This window comes from Triturus cristatus, chromosome 4_1 (assembly GCF_964204655.1).
Source record: "Triturus cristatus chromosome 4_1, aTriCri1.1, whole genome shotgun sequence".
NCBI classification, from domain to species: Eukaryota; Metazoa; Chordata; class Amphibia; order Caudata; family Salamandridae; genus Triturus; species Triturus cristatus.
This window is the reverse complement of record NC_140585.1, coordinates 71935196-71954897: the sequence shown is the minus strand read 5'-3', so window position 1 is coordinate 71954897 and position 19702 is coordinate 71935196. Positions and strand designations below refer to the sequence as shown.

The 19702-nt window shown below is 44.1% G+C and overlaps 1 protein-coding gene across 1 annotated transcript in view; it reads right to left on the bottom strand.

The window, feature by feature from the left end:
• Positions 1 to 19702, bottom strand: part of ANKRD13D (ankyrin repeat domain 13D) — a 214138-nt gene that overhangs the window by 181959 nt on the left and 12477 nt on the right. Inside the window, exon 2 of the mRNA XM_085651622.1 lies at positions 5028 to 5163. Coding sequence (XP_085507748.1) covers positions 5028 to 5163 — 136 coding nt within the window. The remainder of the gene's footprint in view (positions 1 to 5027; positions 5164 to 19702) is intronic.

Sequence of the window (19702 nt, the reverse complement as noted above, 5' to 3'; positions counted from 1 at the left end):
ATGCAGAATTTACACAAATGTCACACACTCTACGCAGGACTACTCAAGAGTTCTCACATTGGCGCGTCATCCGCACTCCTTGCCATCATCCTTTACAGCAGAGGTCTTCACATTGGGAGATGCCCCCCTGGGGTTCCCCGACTGTATTTGCAGTGGGGTGCGAAAGCATCACCACTTACTTCAAAATGAAGACAGCCTGGCCGCGTGTTTCCAGGCTGTCCTAATTTACATGCGGTTGAAGAGTAAAAAAAGTGAAAAGCGTGGGGCTGTGATAATGAGTGCAGTGGGGACCGCGCCAGCGAGTGTGACAGCAGGTTAAAGGATGAAGAACTCTACATTTTGTTGTTTTCGCCTTCAGTTACCTACATGTGAGATACAGGCACACACCCTGAACGAAAAATGAACGCAAGTTCAAGTAATGGATGGGAATGTACTGTTTTAAGTTATGAAAGCTCAGTGGGTTCATGTGATCACCACAGATGTCGGTGTGAGACCAGACAGCCACACAATGAAATCCAGGCTGGAGCAGTGAGCAGTGACTTGATTATTTATAGTACTACGAGGATCGAGTCTGTGACAGAAATCTCTGTGAATGTCGTCATTTTAAAATTGTGTTACACAGTATAAAATAGGCTGCTGCAAAATGCAGTGTTTAAGATTAAAAAAAAAGTACTTTAAAAATATACACTTTTGTAACAAGTGATCATATTGTATCCAGTGCAAAAAAAATTTGTGTCCATTAAAAGGACAGGTTCGACAACTCCGGCGATACCCCCTTAATACTAGCTCTCATAAAGAAAACATATTTTTCACTCAGAGGCTTCACATGACTCCATCAATAAAAGTCAATACTGGCTCCAAGACAGCCTTGATATAAAGTGATTCGCCAATTGCACACATTTACATTCCTTTACGGCAGCAGCCACTCTGGGGAGATGGCATGTTTCTTCTAGAACTCTCTCGCCATCTCTGCTTCTCATCACAAGAGCCCCTTCCACCTGCCCCTTTATAAAAACTACAAAAATGGGCATGTGGCTCATTTCCTGGCTAGCATTGGGGCCCAAGTCAAGTCAACCTGCTGCACATGGAACAAGGCCCAAGAAGCAGGGTGGTGGTGGGGGGTCTTGTTCTTTTTAAATGGCACAGAGCCGCAGCACGACTGCTCTGGGAATCAGGCCCAGGAGTAATGGCCAGAGTAATGGCCAGTGTAGACGGCCTGTTTCACAGAGTTGTAGGAATCTTTGGTTCTGCAGAATAACGGCTATTTTACTGTTTTCTTTATGCATTTGGGGTAAATGCATACTTGCTGTGTCAGTGTTTATTTGTGCCTTGGAGGAAAGGTCCAAGGAAGAGGAGGATTGAAGCAGGGGAGTCCCCTTGGTCTGGGCGTGAGGCGTGAGCGAGGTGGGAGAGGAAGGGATGGCAGAGGCAGCCTGCTTCGCAGACACTCGCTAGCATTAGTGAAGGAGAAGTTGCAATGGGGCCCAGGCGTTAGCGGTGCCCACAGCACCACAATAATGAATGTCTTGCTTCCCAAAGATGGGGCATGTGGGCTCTGTTTCCTTGCTAGCATTACAGCAGAGGGCACCCTTGCCGCAGGCAGTAGGGGGTGAAATGCAGGCGCTTGCTTCTTGTCGTAAAGGGGCAGACATCCCGTTACAAGATTGAGGTAATGGTCCAGCATTGTGAGGGAGGGGTGTAAAAAGAAGGAGACCGCCTGCATTACAGGGCTGCACCCATCAGTGTAGCAGCCGCAGTTGCATTACAGCACAAGAGTGCAAGAGGCTCTCAGCACCCCAATTATTGGGAGCAGTGATTTGGTCACTTCTTTTTTTGACTGATGCGTTTGCTCATTAGAAGTCTCACATTTAGCGCGGATTAGGAGCTACAAAAAAAGTGCCCCGTAATGATCTCATAATCCCCTCCCCCTGCGATAGCCATGTCCCTCCCACTCCCACAATTTTTGCCATAACATTTTCAGAGGAGGGGGGTACAGTCTTCAAAACATATTACTCAAAAGGAGGAGGGGGGGGTTGCAGGGGGATCTCAGTGCAAAAGTGTTTGAAGCACATGTTTGATTCCCCAAGTGAATGGGGCGGTTTTAAAATGTGACCGGGCTGTGCATCATCAGTGGGTGTTCCCTGGGGACCCCCAAGTATTGCAGTCTAAGGTCACCCCTTTGACTACTCAAGTTTATAGCACCCAATAAAATCCCAAGAAACCAGTACAAATATGCACTAGTGCATGTGCATCTGAAAAGTGCCCGGCGTATCGGCAAGACGCGACTGCTAGGCAGCCAAGGTATTCTTTGAATAGAAATGGAGGTGACAACTGCTATTTGCAATTCCCACCAAGAGCACTCAGAACATGTGTAGTGTGGAGCCAGACGTCCAGCAACAGCCCCTGCCCTAAACACTACCCACCCTGAACTCTAGAAAGCACCTACAACACCTGTACACTACCAACCACTGCACCATAACAAACCCTCACCAGTCCATACACTACCCACCCCTGAACTCTAACAAGCACCTAGAACACCTGTACACTACCATCCACTGCACCATAACAAACCCTCACTAGTCCATACACTACCCACCCTGAACTCTGAAAAGCACCTAGAACACCTGTACACTACCAACCACTGCACCATAACAAACCCTCACCAGTCCATACACTACCCACCCTGAACTCTAACAAGCACCTAGTACACCTGTACACTACCAACCACTGCACCATAACAAACCCTCACTAGTCCATACACTACCCACCCTGAACTCTAACAAGCACCTAGTACACCTGTACACTACCAACCACTGCACCATAACAAACCCTCACTAGTCCATACACTCCCCACCCTGAACTCTAACAAGCACCTAGAACACCTGTACACTACCAACCACTGCACCATAACAAACCCTCACCAGTCCATACACTACCCACCCCTGAACTCTAACAAGCACCTAGAACACCTGTACACTACCAACCACTGCACCATAACAAACCCTCACCAGTCCATACACTACCCACCCCTGAACTCTAACAAGCACCTAGAACACCTGTACACTACCAGCCACTGCACCATAACAAACCCTCACCAGTCCATACACTACCCACCCTGAACTCTAACAAGCACTTAGTACACCTGTTCACTACCAACCACTGCACCATAACAAACCCTCACTAGTCCATACACTACCCACCCTGAACTCTAACGAGCACATAGTACACCTGTACACTACCAACCACTGCACCATAACATACCCTCACTAGTCCATACACTACCCACCCCTGAACTCTGAAAAGCACTTAGTACACCTGTACACTACCAACCACTGCACCATAACAAACCCTAACTAGTCCATACACTCCCCACCCCTGAACTCTAACAAGCACCTAGAACACCTGTACACTACCAGCCACTGCACCATAACAAACCCTCACCAGTCCATACACTTCCCACCCTGAACTCTGAAAAGCACCTAGTACACCTGTACACTACCAACCACTGCACCATAACAAACCCTCACCAGTCCATACACTCCCCACCCCTGAACTCTAACAAGCACCTAGAACACCTGTACACTACCAGCCACTGCACCATAACAAACCCTCACCAGTCCATACACTACCCACCCCTGAACTCTGAAAAGCACCTAGTACACCTGTACACTACCAACCACTGCACCATAACAAACCCTCACCAGTCCATACACTACCCACCCTGAACTCTAACAAGCACTTAGTACACCTGTACACTACCAACCACTTAACCATAACAAACCCTCTCTAGTCCATACACTACCCACCCTGAACTCTAACAAGCACCTAGAACACCTGTACACTACCAACCACTGCACCATAACAAACCCTCACCAGTCCATACACTACCCACCCTGAACTCTAACAAGCACCTAGTACACCTGTACACTACCAACCACTGCACCATAACAAACCCTCACCAGTCCATACACTACCCACCCTGAACTCTAACAAGCACCTAGTACACCTGTACACTACCAACCACTGCACCATAACAAACCCTCACCAGTCCATACACTCCCCACCCTGAACTCTAACAAGCACCTAGAACACCTGTACACTACCAACCACTGCACCATAACAAACCCTCACCAGTCCATACACTACCCACCCCTGAACTCTAACAAGCACCTAGAACACCTGTACACTACCAGCCACTGCACCATAACAAGCCCTCACTAGTCCATACACTACTCATTTCTGAACCCGAACATTTCCTCGCCATCCACCAAACTCAAACATTAAATTTAAAATTACAAAAACAGATATGTTTTTAATCTTATACTGTTAAATATCTTTCAAGTTACATTTAATCTATATTTAAACTAATTCGTTGTTAATAACCTAATACATAATTTACTAAATAACTTACATTAAATGTTCATTAATATTTTGTTTAAATTAAGTGAAAACTGTTATGTACTAATTGGTTTACTCAAAGTCATTACAAATTAACACAAACCTTAATTAAAAAATAAATTCATATTTACCTTTCCTCATTATATGTGCAATTGTGTATGTATTTATTTGTCCATATAAATATATATATATGCACATACAAACAGAAAGATAGACACATATAAAATGAGAACAATTAATAGGTAGCTGAAAGTCGAATACAGTGGTGTGAAGTACTGAAGCAACTGCCTGCGATGTAAAGTCCCAAGAAGTGTCTCTGCCAAGGAAGCGCAGCAGGTCTTTCTTCCCATCTTGGAATAACCCAAGACGGGCGCAGCCAGGGTGAAACCATTGGCCGCTTCACGAGACTGCGCAGTCTCCAGCTTTACTACCATTATCGAGCAGACCCTGTCGTGACTACATCTGCAGCACTAAAACAATCTACGTTCGATAAAGACGCTGATCTTTGACAAGGAATTCCATTGTCGAGTTTAACCCTGGATCGACTCTTGACATTTCCTGAGACTCCCGGTGCAACCCAGAATTTTACCAAAAATGTGACCTGTGAAGCCTGCGGCGGCGCCACCTACCTGTCCAGCCGGTGCTGTTCTCATGACCGACCTTAGCGTTGAACCGCAGCAGTACCCGGGCCGACTCCAAGTTTCCCAGTGACACAGCCAGGTGCAAGGGGGTGCGTCCTCGAGGGTCGACCAGCTCTACATCGTGCTATGGGGTAAGGAGGAGAGTAGCGTTAAAGGGATCCCGGGTCCTGGTCTCACAGACATTTATGCAACATCTAAGAATAATGATGCGTCCAGACTCTCTCTGTCCCACACAGGCCTCCTCAATGTCCTAATCTCAACGAAACAGAGAAGCAGACAACAGATGAGAGGGGGCACCTCTCTGACAATTTTATACGCATGCAAATACTGCCGGGGGGCCCTCGGGGCACATGGGACTTTGAGGGGTGGCCCGCGGCTCAGATCAGTTTCCTCAGGATAAGCCGCCTCTGATCTCACCATCTCCACTCTGGTCACAAGTAGGAACACAAAGAGGATAGGCTTAGAGAAGGTGGCACTCTGAATCAAGACCTTGGTCGGTTCTCTAGATCCTGCAAAGAGTTGTAAAATGACAGGCTAGATGGTCCGATGGTCTGACTGTGCTGTTAGTACAGCGGACTCTTTGGAAATCAGAACTGCTTGGGATGCAGGATGTAGAGTCGTACACGATGCACCATCATGCAGGTAGCTGGTTGGCCTGCTTGCGCCTGTTGATACACAATAATCTCAGTTTACAGAGATGGCCACCATTCTTTAAACAGGGTTAGTGCTTTTGCTTCTCTGTAGTAAGATGGCATGTGATGCTGCTATAAGAGCACGTGAATACTGCCCGCTGTCTCCTTCCAGACCCAAGCCCCCCTTTGACCTGCATAGGTTGGCGGTCATCCACATTCTATCGTCCAGTCTCTTATATCACGATATTGAAGGGAGTCAAAAAACAGACCTCATGATAGCTTGGTCAGCTGATATGCCCTCCTAAGAGAAGTTGCGCTTAAGACTGACATTTACCAGTTACTCTCAAACTAGACCACCATAAATACACGTCTATAGGTTTCAATATCTGCAGAAATATCGCCCTCAGATTCCAGACATTCGGGATGTTATTGGTGTAAATGAAACGTCTTATGCCATTTCAGGTACCTCCAATTCAGAATGTCCAAATCTCGAACAGAGCAGGTCATGTAGTTTAAATGTTGTGCTATTATATATACACTTATATATGGTTTCACTATACGGGGTACTATTGTTAACATATACATGCAGTACAACCTATACGGTAGATGTATGCTGTCAATGGATGGACATTAATCGATGATCAATAGTTATAAAATATGTGATACTATCAACAACAACAAAATCTCTACCAGAGCATGGATGTTACTTAAAGTCAAACAGGCGTGTGGGCAGCGGACTCTGTGTTGGAACCTGCAGTTTAGACTGTAGCTGGAGTTTGCACATACATCAATTGTACCCATTGTAATACTGGTATAATGCCAGAGCTTTCCTGTGACATGTATGTGAGCTGTAATCAGTGGAGCAATTTTCCATGTGCGATTGTGTAACCCCCTGCTTTTGCATTTGTTTCACCCAGGATTAAAAGCAGCTCGTAAGGGTCAGGATGTTACTTTTATTGGAATTAAGCCAGATCGACCCTACATAAATAAACAGCAATGTATTCCCCCAAATCTAGCCTAGGAGCCTTTCTAGGAATGAGATCTACAAGACTGCCACATGCTGAAAGGTCTTCTGCCATGCAATGACCTAAAGACAATAGTTGGGTTTCACCAAAGAGCCTCCGTAGCAAAAAACAAGCAAAAGAAAATAAAGAGGCGCCAGAGGCGGACAGTCTTCCCAGCCGTTAGGGCACTGGCCCACCAAACACTGAATGGAGCCCCCAAGACACTATGCAGGCACCTTCACCCTAGTCATGCCAATCTGCATCACCGCTTCCAGAGGCCCGGAGTTGGACAGTGTACTGCTCAGGTACTCCACATACGTGCCCATTTGGTCCATTTATAAGTAGCTTATCAAGGTCCGTGAAGGAATTATGGAAATGTAACAACCTGAACCTGGCACTGCTGTTACCTTCTGAAGACCTTGTTACATTCAGTGATGCCTTTGAGGTCACAGCCAACGGCGTGATACATATGTAGATTTAGCACACCGTATATAAAAACACATTTAAAATCCAACATTCCACGTTTTGTTGAAAAAGGAGGAGCAATCTATTATAATGTCATTGGTATTATATAAAACATGAGGCACCCTCCATTGAGCACTGCTGCTTGTACACCTACCATGCATCACTGTGTGATGTTTGCAGCTAAAGGACAGAATTAGGTCCAGCCGCATCGCACCCCACAGGGGAGGATATCAAAGATCAAGAACACATGCGCCCCCAGTTGTGATGAACACCCCCTGCAGGGCTTTGGACAAGCTTTGCTGCCAAGCCCTTCTGTAGGCTTCTTGACCGCTCCGATGTTTTCCACTGTGAACTCGACCATCATGCGAGCCAACTGGAGGTGCTCCCATTCATTACCATTCTGAGCACTATTTACCCCTTTTTAGCAAGAATGGCTACTGTCTTCCAAACTAAGCTATGTGCAGACTGACCGTGGATGCTTAGACAAGGGCACAGACCTTTTGTGGTCAACCTACAAGACAGGACCTATTGCGAACTTACCATGAACTTATAGGGGCGTAAAACCCAACCGATTGTTTACCACTGGATGGCTACTTAGTTGCCTCAGCACACTCCCTCCCCAGTTCATTTTTTAATTGATTTTTTTTTAGGCTCAGACAGAACATGAATGCAGGTCCTCCACAAAAGTGCTTTTGCACATTTCAAATTTTTAATTGATCGATGTAAGTGGGGTCAACCATTTTAGATCGGTCAATTAAAAAAATAAAAGAAAATAGAATCAGAGCGTCTGGTGACGTATGCATGTGCCTACAGAATGACAACTGCATCATTGCGCCCTTTCTTTATGGCGGATACTAAAACAGCATTGGCAAAAACCATTGCTTATACCAATACTGGATGCTGTTCAGCATCACTAAAAAGCATTGCCAAAGCCAGTAGGAACCAAACCAATCACTGAATCATGAGTTTATTGAGCACGACTACTCATCCGTAAGTGTCTCAAGGCGCTGGGGTGGTGCAGGATCCAGTCCATCAAGGAGGACGTCTGTCGAAGAGCCATGTTTTGAGGTCTCTTGTAAAGATGGGGAGTGATGTCTGTCTGAGGTGGAGCGGGAGGGAGTTAAGCGAGGAAGGAGAAGGAGCGGCCTCCCGATCTGGGCTCTCTGGTGAGAGGGACCACGGCGTACGAGAGCTGGGCTGATCATAGGGTCCTTTGGGGTGCGTGGAATTTGAGTTGGCTATTCAAGTATGCTGGTCCGGTGACGTTAAGGGCTTTGTGTGTGTGGGTTAGCATCTTGAAGGTGATTCTAGCCTCGACGGGGAGCCAGTGGAGTGTGCGCAGGTGCTGGGAGATGTGGCAGTGTCGTGGCAGGTTGAGGATTAACTTAATTAATGTTGAACAAATAACCACTGGAAATACAAATGTAAAGATGGAAATAAATTGGGATAGTTGAACTGTTTTGGCCAACTAGACTACCTAGAGACTTATGGTTAAATCATGACCCGGTAAATACTTGTACAGCTAACGTGCTTATGTGCATTAACAAGCCACAATCTTTGACACAGAACACTCTTTTACAGACAGCGAAATGTATTGACCAACATACATAAACGAAAACCAAATCACAGTGAATCAGATAAGCGGTCTACATATTAGAAACAGAGCCTAAAGAAATGTACAAGTGTAAATTCGTAACAACACAAAGATGGAAAGCTGGACATTGTCATACATTCATCCCCAGGCACAGATCTGTTTTAAATCCATCAGTTTTTTGCTCGCCTCCCCATTCCAGTTTGGACCCAGCTGTATGCAAATAAGTCTTGACCCTGCTCCCTGTGGGATCAGCCCAGCCAGAACTGGCAAGCCAGGCTCTTCCTAAACCGGAAAACAAGCATCCTGGGACCAGTTTGCGGGCATCAACCCTCAGCAGCCAGGGTAGCTTGAATCCAGTGGCGTGTCGAGCACAGGACTCACGTCTGTGCATACCCATCCCACTTAGGGCCACTAGGGCAACACAAAAGTGTAAATCCGTTCAGTTCTTTTTGAGATACCTGCGTTTGAAAAGGGTGCTGGACAGACTTGAAACGGACACACTTCGCATATCTGATCCTTTTAAAACTGAAAAGTCTGTGGTGCTCAACAAGGATCAAGAAGCGGCCAGTTCCTCTTCAACCTGCGACTTTTAGGCAAGAAGGGCGCCTGAGAGGCATTCTTTGGCAGAGCAACAAGACTTTGAGATTCCTTCCCACCAGCCCTTCGCACAACTTCGTCTGTTCACATCCAAAAGGGAACTCAAAATCCTAGCAAAGACACTTTGGTTATAGTGGGAATGATCGCTTCTACCATGTTGACTTGTCTTTCCTGTTACCGATAATTTCTTCTCGCTGCATTTTGGGGCACATGCATCAAGGTAGGCTTTTGCGATTCCTTAATTGCGATTATTACGGAATCACAATTAAGGAATCGCATAAGCCAATGCATGTAGAAATCGCAGGAAAAAAAGCAATTTCTAAACATTCCTTAATTGCGACTCGCAATTAAGGAATGGCTTCCAATTCATTCCTATGGGCGTACAGGCCCATAGGAATTAATGGGAAATTGCATGCGCAATTTCCAAGTACCAATAGGTACTCGCAAATTGCGCATGCACTTTCAAGGGTGCAAGGGTGCCAAAAGGGCACCCTGTTGCTCCCCTGAAATTGTAATCTGAACACATGTTGCACACACATGCCCCAAGGGCATGTGTGTTTGTAACCAGGAACTTTGAAAAATGCACTTTAGTGCATTTTTCAAAGTTTTTGCAGATTACCATCAAGTTCAATTTGATGGTTATTTGCAACCCCTATTAGCGAAATCGCCATTTCATCATGCATTGCATTCAGGAAATCTCAATTAGCGAATCCCTAAATGCAATTACAATTAAGTAATCGCTATTTTTGCGAGTTCAAAAATTGCGATTTTTGCATTTGGGATAATCGTTCCCAAATGCAAAAATACCAGTCGCAAAGGAGCAGATTCTGCGAATCTGCCCGTTTGCGACCGTTTTTTTGCTTGATGCATGTGGCCCTTCGTTGCCATGATGGTCAGCTATCTACTGCTCATCGTGTAACGTGGGAACTGTCTGTTCCTTGTTTTCCTGGTAGTAATAGCTTGTTTACGATGTTTGTTAACAAGAACGTACTTCCTGCTCTCGTAAAGAGCACCAACAGGCCCACGTACGTGTTATTATAAACCGAAAAAATAAATAATGAAACATTTTTTTTTAAAACTTTGCTGCGCCGGCGGTCGTATGTCACACTGTTTCAACTTTAACATCTCGAGGAGCCACCCTGAGATGTAGCGGCCTCTATGTCCCTCTGTCAGGGTGGCAGCGAGTGTGCCAACGCGCCCACAGGGGCCACCCCGCCCCTACAAGAGTTAGGGCATTTAAGTGCACGGCTCGACTCCTGGGATCGAACATAAATAAAACGTTACTACGGTAAATCTCTGGCGCCACCAAGTGGCTGAAGACATCACTACAAATGATCCCATATAAACAGATACGCCCATACTCCAATCTAAAAGTTGGCAAAGGAGGGTGGGTGTTTGTTTCGAGGAGCCCACCTGAGCAGCCGTCACCACACAGCAGAGATAGGTTATTAGAAGCAGGACCTCCAGCAAGAATGTCAAGGCTGACCGTGCTCCAGAAAACTAAAACTAAATCAAAGTTCATTAGGAACCCTCAAGGTTCTATCCTGGCACCCACTTTCTTTAATCTCTACCAGGAACCATTAGGGAACCTCCTAAGTAAATCTGGGATCCATTACCATCTTTATGCGGATGACACTCAAATCTATCTCAAGGTGTCTTCTGCACACAATCTCTCACTACTCAACTCTACTCTCAACTCTTCCTCTCTCTCCCCTCCTCCTGCTCAATCTTGGATGGATCAGCTGAATTTACTCAACAACACACCCATCATTGTCAACAGCGCTAAATCCCTAGGTGTCATACTTGACAAAAGACTCAACCTAATCTCCCACCAACTCTATTGCTAAGAACGCATGTTACCAGTTGCGCCTTCTGTGGGGGATTCGTCGGTTCATCCCGGAGAAAGACCTAAAGACCTTGGTACAAGCGCTGGTTCTCTCTAGACTGGATTATTGCAATTCTCTTCTGACGGGCCTACCCAAATCCCAGCTCTCCCATCTCAAATCAATCCCCCATTCAGCAGCTCGCTTCATTTCAGGGTCTAAACGAAGCGACCACGTCACTCCTATCCTGTCCTCTCTTCGATGGCTTCCGATCGAGGCAAGATCTATATACAAAACTGCCTGCATCACACACAAAGCCTTGCACACGTCCTCTCCTCGTTACCTGGCGAATAAATTGAAATTTCTCCGGAGGCTCTCGTCCTTCTCGTAATGCGGAAAAGCTTCTGCTTGAATCCCCCTCCTTCAAAAGGGAAAGATCGATGGTGCAATCCTTCTCAGGCAATGCAGTGAGAATCTGGAACTTGATTCCCCATTGCTCCGTGCCACCTCCTCTAACCGGATCTTCAGAGCTGACCTCAAATCACTTCTCTTCCAAAGACACTTTCAGAACTAATACTTTCATTCTCAGTCCCCTCGAGGAAGTTCACTCATCATTGTAAAAAAAAAAAAAAAAATTTCTAGTACATTCCTCACCCTTGCGTGCTGGATTTTGTGTGCTGGATTTTGTGTTTGTGTACCCTTCTTTTAAGTCTCCTGTTTATCTTTGTAATGTTCCATTGTGTAACACTTCTCTCTTGTAACGTAACTGGTTCTAGTGTACAGCGCTCTGACACCTCCGGGTAATGTCTGCGCTTTATAAAAATGCACTAAATAAATAAAATAAGGAACGGGCAGAGTGTCAGCCGGGTACTGCCGGCCCACGTCCTTGGCTACCTTTCTCAAGTCTTTCCGCATCATCCACCATCGAGGCAACGGAGGACTGCCACTGGCAACAACCCAGCCTTATTCACGCCTCATTCATGGATACAGAGGCAGACTACCTCCCTCCCTTCCTCCTCCGACCCCCTCCCCCACCCTTCCACCCTCCGACCAATGCTAATGGACTAGAAGCAGACCTATCACAACTCTAGAGGACTGACAACTCTCTCGTTGGTGTGGCCCACCAACAGTTTAAATCCCACCACTCCATGCCATCCATCCTCCTGGGACACAGTGCCCTCTTCATCAGAATCCACGGTTGTCTGGCCAGGGTCTAGTGCCTACTCCTTCACTAAAGCACGGCTGTGTCTGCCAAGGCGGCCTCATCTTGGTAACTCGTGACGCAAAGATTTAAAGCACGCTTGTCAAGGACAGCCATGTGACTACACCTACCCAGATCTATCCGACCACCTGGTTTACCTTTACAACTGGTCCTCCCCGGTTCCACAGCACCTGCTTTGATGTGTAGATGTTAGCTCCCAGCTTTAGACACTGCTCCTGAACCAGCTTTAGCCCCATGATAACCCCCTCCGCACAGCACACAGACACCCCCTCCGCACAGCACAAAGACACCTAACAGTAGTGTGGAGAGCTTTACGAAAGAGAAATGTATTAAAAAAAAAAAAAAGCAAAAGAGGGATTTGTTTCAATGGATTCAAACATGGGGCTTCAGTGGTGCTCCTGGAAGCCAGCCTGCTAACACTATAAAGTTCTGACATGTGGCGGATATCCCAGGGCAAGTGCGAACAATGAGCCTCAATTCCCAAAAGCAGAATGGGCGGTCTAAGGAATGGCAGTGGCAGAGTGTGCTACAAGAAGACAAAAGATCCCTGTTGCTGGCCACCTAGCACCACCTCGGCAAATCTAAGCGCCCCCCAACATTTGTTTTGCAAGCTTCAGAGTAACAGGTACTGAAAATTAGTGATCTGGTGATTAAGTGAGGATGCTTCCTACTGAGGACTTCAAGCTAGAAGCACCGCCAATTAGAATCAAATCCCTACACTATGTGAGACTAAAGCAATCCTGGCCTTGATAAGTGCCTACCAACTCACCAAAATAACTGAAGACTCACAGGGGTGGAGCATGGTAAAAAAACCTTTTCTCTGAAATGTTAATTAACGTTGCTGTTTCTCTGGATGATAGGATTCTGGTTAATAGAAACCGAGAGAGGAGTTTGGATTTGAACTAGAAGGACCGAGTACAATATTTCAATTCTTCATACTGTTTTGCCACTGGCATATTCATAAGAGCATTTATTTACGCAACAGAGGAGCTACTGAAACTAAAGAGGGGTTAGAAAAATGTGTGTGGGGGGGGGGGGGAGGACAGGAATAGCGGTTGGAAGGAAGGAAGGAAGCAATAGAATTGACCAGGATAGTGCTGGCCTCAAAGGATCACTACACCCAAAAGTAAAAGGGGCATGCCGCTCAATAAAGAAGCAGGAAGAGGAGATTGCATTACTCCTAGAATCAGAAAAATAATATCTATTGTGTCTTACAGAAACCAGGCTGAAGGACTGCTCGGGCCAGATCTTCATGGCGCCATTCCAAACGGATATGAAGTAATCCGACAAGATAGAGAAGGCGGACAGGAGGGGGAGTAGCAACGATTTTAAAATCATACTTACAAATTGTCAGAAGTTAAACACTTCTTTTTGGACAGGCTGAAACATTGCTTTTTAAAATTAAACACTTTCAGAAAAAGCAAGCGTTACCCGTCTGCTACTATAGAACTCTCCCACCCACTGTGCCAACTTTGGAGCAAAACTGGCAGATATGACCTCACACCTAATAAAGCCCATCCAGTTTTGTATGTGGGGGACTTTAATATATGGTGGGATATAGTAAACAATTGTGATATTTATTACTTATATCATGCTGTGATAGCTCTGAAGCTAGAGCTGAAAGTTTTCACCTTCACATGAAAAAGGTCACTTGACGGACCTTATTTTTACCACCAATGACTCTACGATAGTCGGAGCGCCTATCAAGTTGCTACGGTCCACCTACTATGCGATACCTTTTCAATTGGGCTCTGGTCAACACTCTCGTGAGGTTACTGAATGGTTTGTGAATACATTTGGTGATTGGATTGTAAGGGCCTTGGACTCGATTGCCCCAGTGAAAGCAAAGCACAATAGAAGAAAGCACCAGTCTTCCCCCAGCACACTAATGAACCGATGAACGCAAAACAGCGCCGTAAGGAATCGGAAGGCATCTGGCGAGTAGCGTAGGCATATAAATCTGAATTGAAAACCTATAAAAACTTTGCAGATCTGCAAAAAAAAACATATTATGCCAAGAAGATCAGAGAGTCTGAAAACTCAGATTGAGAAGTGTTCCGAGCAGTGAAAGATGTATGCTTCCCCTCCTCTCACACACATTCTCTCGCAAACACAGACCGATGCCGCCGCAGAGATCTGTGATTCTTTTGAAAAGATAAGCAACATTATAAAACCTTTCACTAACGAGTGTATTGAGTTTGAGGCACTTGTAGACCCCGTCCCACCACACAAGATACTAGGATGCTTTGAGCCTTTAAAAGTGAAAACAGTGGCACCTTCAGTTTTAACAATTAAATGGAGTTCTCCTTCAGACCCACGTCCTGCCTCCCATTATCATTTGGCGGAGGATGTTTAGGCAAAAGTTATTACAGATTTATGTAAATTGTCCATCAGTTTGCCCTGCACGGTGGAAGATTGCTCAAATTTGGCCTACTTTAAAGAAACCTTCATCCGATCCAAATGAATTGTCAACCTACAGACCTACTTCAAGACTGCCTTTTATTGCTAAAATATTACAAAATGATTTTGACAGACCGCTGAAAAAATCATAATGTGCTTCAAAAACTCAAGCAGGTTTGAGACCCCTTCCCTGTAGCGAGCCTGCCTTGGTATCAGCCATAAGATCAGGATGTTACTGGAAGGAGGAGGAAGAGCCGCTCTGGTCCTGTTGGATCCCAGAGCAGCGTTCCATGCCGTCTTTTAAAGTGCATTTCTTCAGAGGCTACAGACTTCTGGATTGCAAGGTAAAACCTTGGAGTGGTTCACGTCTTTTCTGTCCCACCATTCTCAAACGGTAGGAATGGCATCTTTCTTCTCCAAGGAGAAACCCTTGCAGTGCGGAGTGCCCCAAGGGTCTACATTAAGCTGGACGTTGTTCAGTATTTACATCTCCCTTCTGGTGGCACTTATAAAATATTTGAGTTCTCTCTCATGTTATACGCAGAGGATACTCAAAATGTCTCAGTGGTGGACAAATCTAAAGCAAACTTAAAATTGCACAACAAGCTGGGACCGGAAACTATAACAAAGATTTAGGACTTAATCTTTTCGCTGGAGTCTACAGTCTGTTAAAGCCTCCTTGTTTACTCCCCTAAATAAACCAGACTGTAAAAGGTGGGAGAACCCTCTCTTTCTTGGACACCAAACTGTGGCATGACCTTACCTCGCATCTAAGAAAGGAGAACAATCACTTAAACTTTGGCAAAGGGTTGAAGACAGTAATTTGGGTCGTGATTAGCAGTCTAGAAGCACCAGGAGACCCTTGTTAGGGTCATACATGTGCTTTATAAAACCTCATCATCAGCATCATCATGTTCAATACCAATTATGAAGGACACCTGATAAAGCGGCAAACTTCGAGCCGCTAATTCAAACAGCACACGCGTTAGGTGCCTCCAGCAGAGAACTTAAGTTGACAAAACAGCAAATTTAATAGGGCGCACTTTACTAGCAAAGTCGTTTTTCATGTGTTGGAAACTGCTCTGATACACATCTTGTTCATTCAATACTAAACTGCAAATAAATATATAAATACAATTTATAAAATAGAGTCCAAAGTTTAGCATGTACTCTGTAAACAAAAATAAGTTGGGATCATTATAGCTGGAGAGTGCGACACTGGAATTATGAATTCTAACTAAAACAAACATTGAAAACAATCACATAACTTACATTATTGTCAATTTAAAAAATAAAGTCACTACATCTTCACAGTAAGCATTCCCGTAAAACATGAAAAGCTACTTTTGTGTACATCTAAAACGACAGACTAGAATTAATATCAATAGGCTATAGCAAATGTAAAACCGCATATAGAAGAAAAGGTGTGTTAGATTCTGAATAAAACTGTAAAAATACCATAGGTGCTTTAAATGGTTCTCTGTCAGCTTTAAATCACTACTCCCCTTAGTACTTCCAAACCATTCCATGGTCTATTAAACTCTTTAAATTATTTTATACTGGAAATACTACTTCAGTTCGCAGTTTTACTCGGGGATTGCTTTAGCATGTCGAGATGAACCTATAGGTTTAAACTGTTATATTTATGCAACAAAACAAAAGGCTACAAAAAAGGCAAACAAATAAATTAAAAAAGCAGGTTAGGTTCGATTCCAAGATATATACTCTAGTGTTCTGGTAGTTAATCTACTTAGCCACCCCTTACCAAACCAGTAGTCGAATGTCTTTGATATTATTTTGTCAGCCTTTCTAATCTTTCATTCACAATCTCTAAAAAGTATCCTAGTATAACAGTCACACATTTCATTATAACTGCCAATAATTCATCTACTTTCCAAACCTGAAATTGTCCAATGACAACAAAAGAGGTTTGTGGTCATTACCAGTCAACTCCCTACTTCCAAATCTTTGACAAGCGAAAAATAATCAGATGAAATAATTGCCCAGTTAATAAGGAAGGTTATCCTCCAATTGTTGTACGTATGGCTGGCCAGTTGATAATTATTCTATCATTTATTATGCTCCAGTTAAGGATTTAAAAAAAAACTTTTCCTAGTTTTTTCTCCAATCGATTACCTTTGCCGAGAGACAGTATTTGACCTGGTATCCAAAAGCCACTTTCCATGTCAAGTTGGAACTAGTCGGTTGTTTCAGAGTATGGTATTTTTGCTTCAAAATCATCCAAAAGTAGCATGGACATGAAAGAAAGTTTACTATCTATTTTCCCGATTAGGAGGACCAAGTTTTATAGTAATTTGTCTTGGTCTATTACTGGTGGAAGGTAGGCAATCACGACTATTAAATAACGAAGCTTGCTTGTTGCAGGGCTAGATTTAAATTTCTGCCTTGTAAAAATTGCTACAGTTATCAAATCTGAATTCCTTTAAGATTATCTCGCTCGAGCTGTAATTTTACTGCTAACAAAATGAGTCCTCCTGCTGGACGGACGGCATTCGCTGTCGATTGTTGTCAGCCAAATACTCCCTTCAAAACACACTTTAACCTGCCTAATTTCTTGCAGGGCTGCAGTCATCTGGTTTTCTTTCAATATAGAGGTTAGTGATTTTCAATTTCTTTAAATACCAGTGATGTTCCAAGGCAAAAAGACTAACAGCTTTATCATCAGGAACTCTAAACTTTGGATACCCAAGTCCCAAGGCAAATTATAGCTGCAATGCAATTTCAATCCTGGGCATTTGCTAAAGCTCTTCCTTCAGTGGGGAGTCTGTAAAAATTGGTCTCTCCGATTCAGTTCTCCGATTCAGTTCTACTTATAAATTTGTTTTCCGGCCACATCTTAGGGTCTTATCTTAGTGTTAACATCCTTGTTTTTCTTTGTTCCCTCATTGTTGCACCATGAGTTTCCTTCAACCTATGAAAAGCCTGTCTGATGTTCTACAGGTTCTAAATAAGCAATCGGTGTCCCCAGTTTGAACCATTTTATCGTACCCTTAGTGGCTTGACTGGTTGGTTACTAGATGTGGATGTAGTCCTCCCTCGCTTTCTTCATGTTTGCTCGGAGTCCCTTTGTCACCTTTGGGGTCACCTCATTTTAGTTTGTTTCAAGTGTTGCAATATAGCTAAAGTGATGTCGATATTTTGGTCACTCATTTGCTACTTACTCCAGAAACTTCAGGCAGGATTCCAGATTTTGAATTGCGGTCATTGTGGGAGACCGCAAGGGTGACTCGATTCTTTGTTACCTTGAATTGTTGCTTCCAGAATCCACACACTTTCTGGGAGATATCCATTATGTGTCCACCTATGTACCGTTGTATTCAATTGAGGAGTTTGTCATAAATGGGAGCGTGAATCTTCATGTTTAACCAGAGTGTTTTACCAATCTAGAGGTGGTTTAATCGGCTTTGTATATGAGGCTAGCAGTGCTTTTTGCGTCACAGAATTCAAATTTCTCTGATAGGATCAAAGAGGCAGATCCCTCTGATCTTTTAGATGTACTTTGTGTAAGAATGTTTCCATAATCAATTTATCACTCACTATGTTATAATTAACATATTGCTTAAGGGACACTTTGTTTTTCTTGCAGTACTCCTTACAGTGCGTTATGCAACCTAATAGGTTGGACACAGGACTCCCATAAGTATATGCCATATTTATACATTTTCCTCTCTCTTCCATGTTAGTCAAATTTCTAATCATACAGAGGGATCAGGTACCCTTCCGAGAGTAACCAAGGGGGGGAAAATTTAAACCTGAACCAGTCAGGAAAGAGAATAGCACAGCTGTTGTATTCTCCAAGAGAAGGGCTTTAGGTCATTGAGTAAGCCACACAATAGATTTATAAAAACTCTGCTGCAAACCATTGGAGATGCCTGTGGAAAACGAGATAAGGAGAGACCCTCAAAGATGGCTGCCGGATATCCTCCAAGATGTTGCAAGTTTCATAAACAACATCCTGGGATGTTGACGAATTGAATGTTTTGGGTGCTCCTGCCTGCTAATGCAGAGCTCAATTACCTGCGTTTCCTGAGTAATTAGTGTATCGTGTTGGCTCGGACTCTCTTCAGCGTTGCAGCAGCAATTCTCCATTTAGTCGAGCGGTTGTTCCTCTTTACTTTTCCTTTCCCAACACCTCTTCCAGCTTTCAAGTTCTGCTATTGTTCCTTCTCAAGCATGTTTAACAGGAACAGTTCTACATGCCTGTGTCCAGTAGACAGACTATGCTCCCGTGAGGTGGCAACCTGTACAGACATCCCGTTTATTTCCTAGTGTCAAAATAGGACGAGAGCTTCTTAACTTAGTTGACAGGAGAGCCCTGCCTTGCGACATCTGGAAGGAGGTTAACAACGCATTCTCAGAGACCAGTAATAAGAATTGAACAATTGCAGAAATTATGAACTTACCAAGACTAATTTCTTACATTACACGATTTATCACTTCACTTCAGAAGAGGCGAATGTTTCTTCATTTCAAAGAATGTGTTTGGGGGTTTTAATGGTAACTACTAATTGCATAGTGTTAATAATAGAAAATCAGAATGGTTGTAATGTGTCTTTACATGTGTTAAAGGTTCTCTCAAATTGAAAGAAGAGAGAAGAAGACAGAACAGCAGAAAGGAAGGCAAGATAACTTAGCCAACTAATCAGAAAAGAACCAATATAAGACCAAGAACAATCTCTTCTTTATCCCATGCCCCTCACCACCCAAGTTTGTGTTAACTGATTCACATTAAGAAGGTTCTGAAGTAGTTTACACAACTGGGCGGAAATTGGGTGTTAGCACCACTCTGTTCCTGTGGAAAACCTAGCATTCTAACAGAACCATAGTTTGAGATTTTTTTTTCCAAAACCGGTTTCTGGGTCGACCTTTAGCGCGATGTCCGTGTTGAGATTCTTCAGTGTCAGA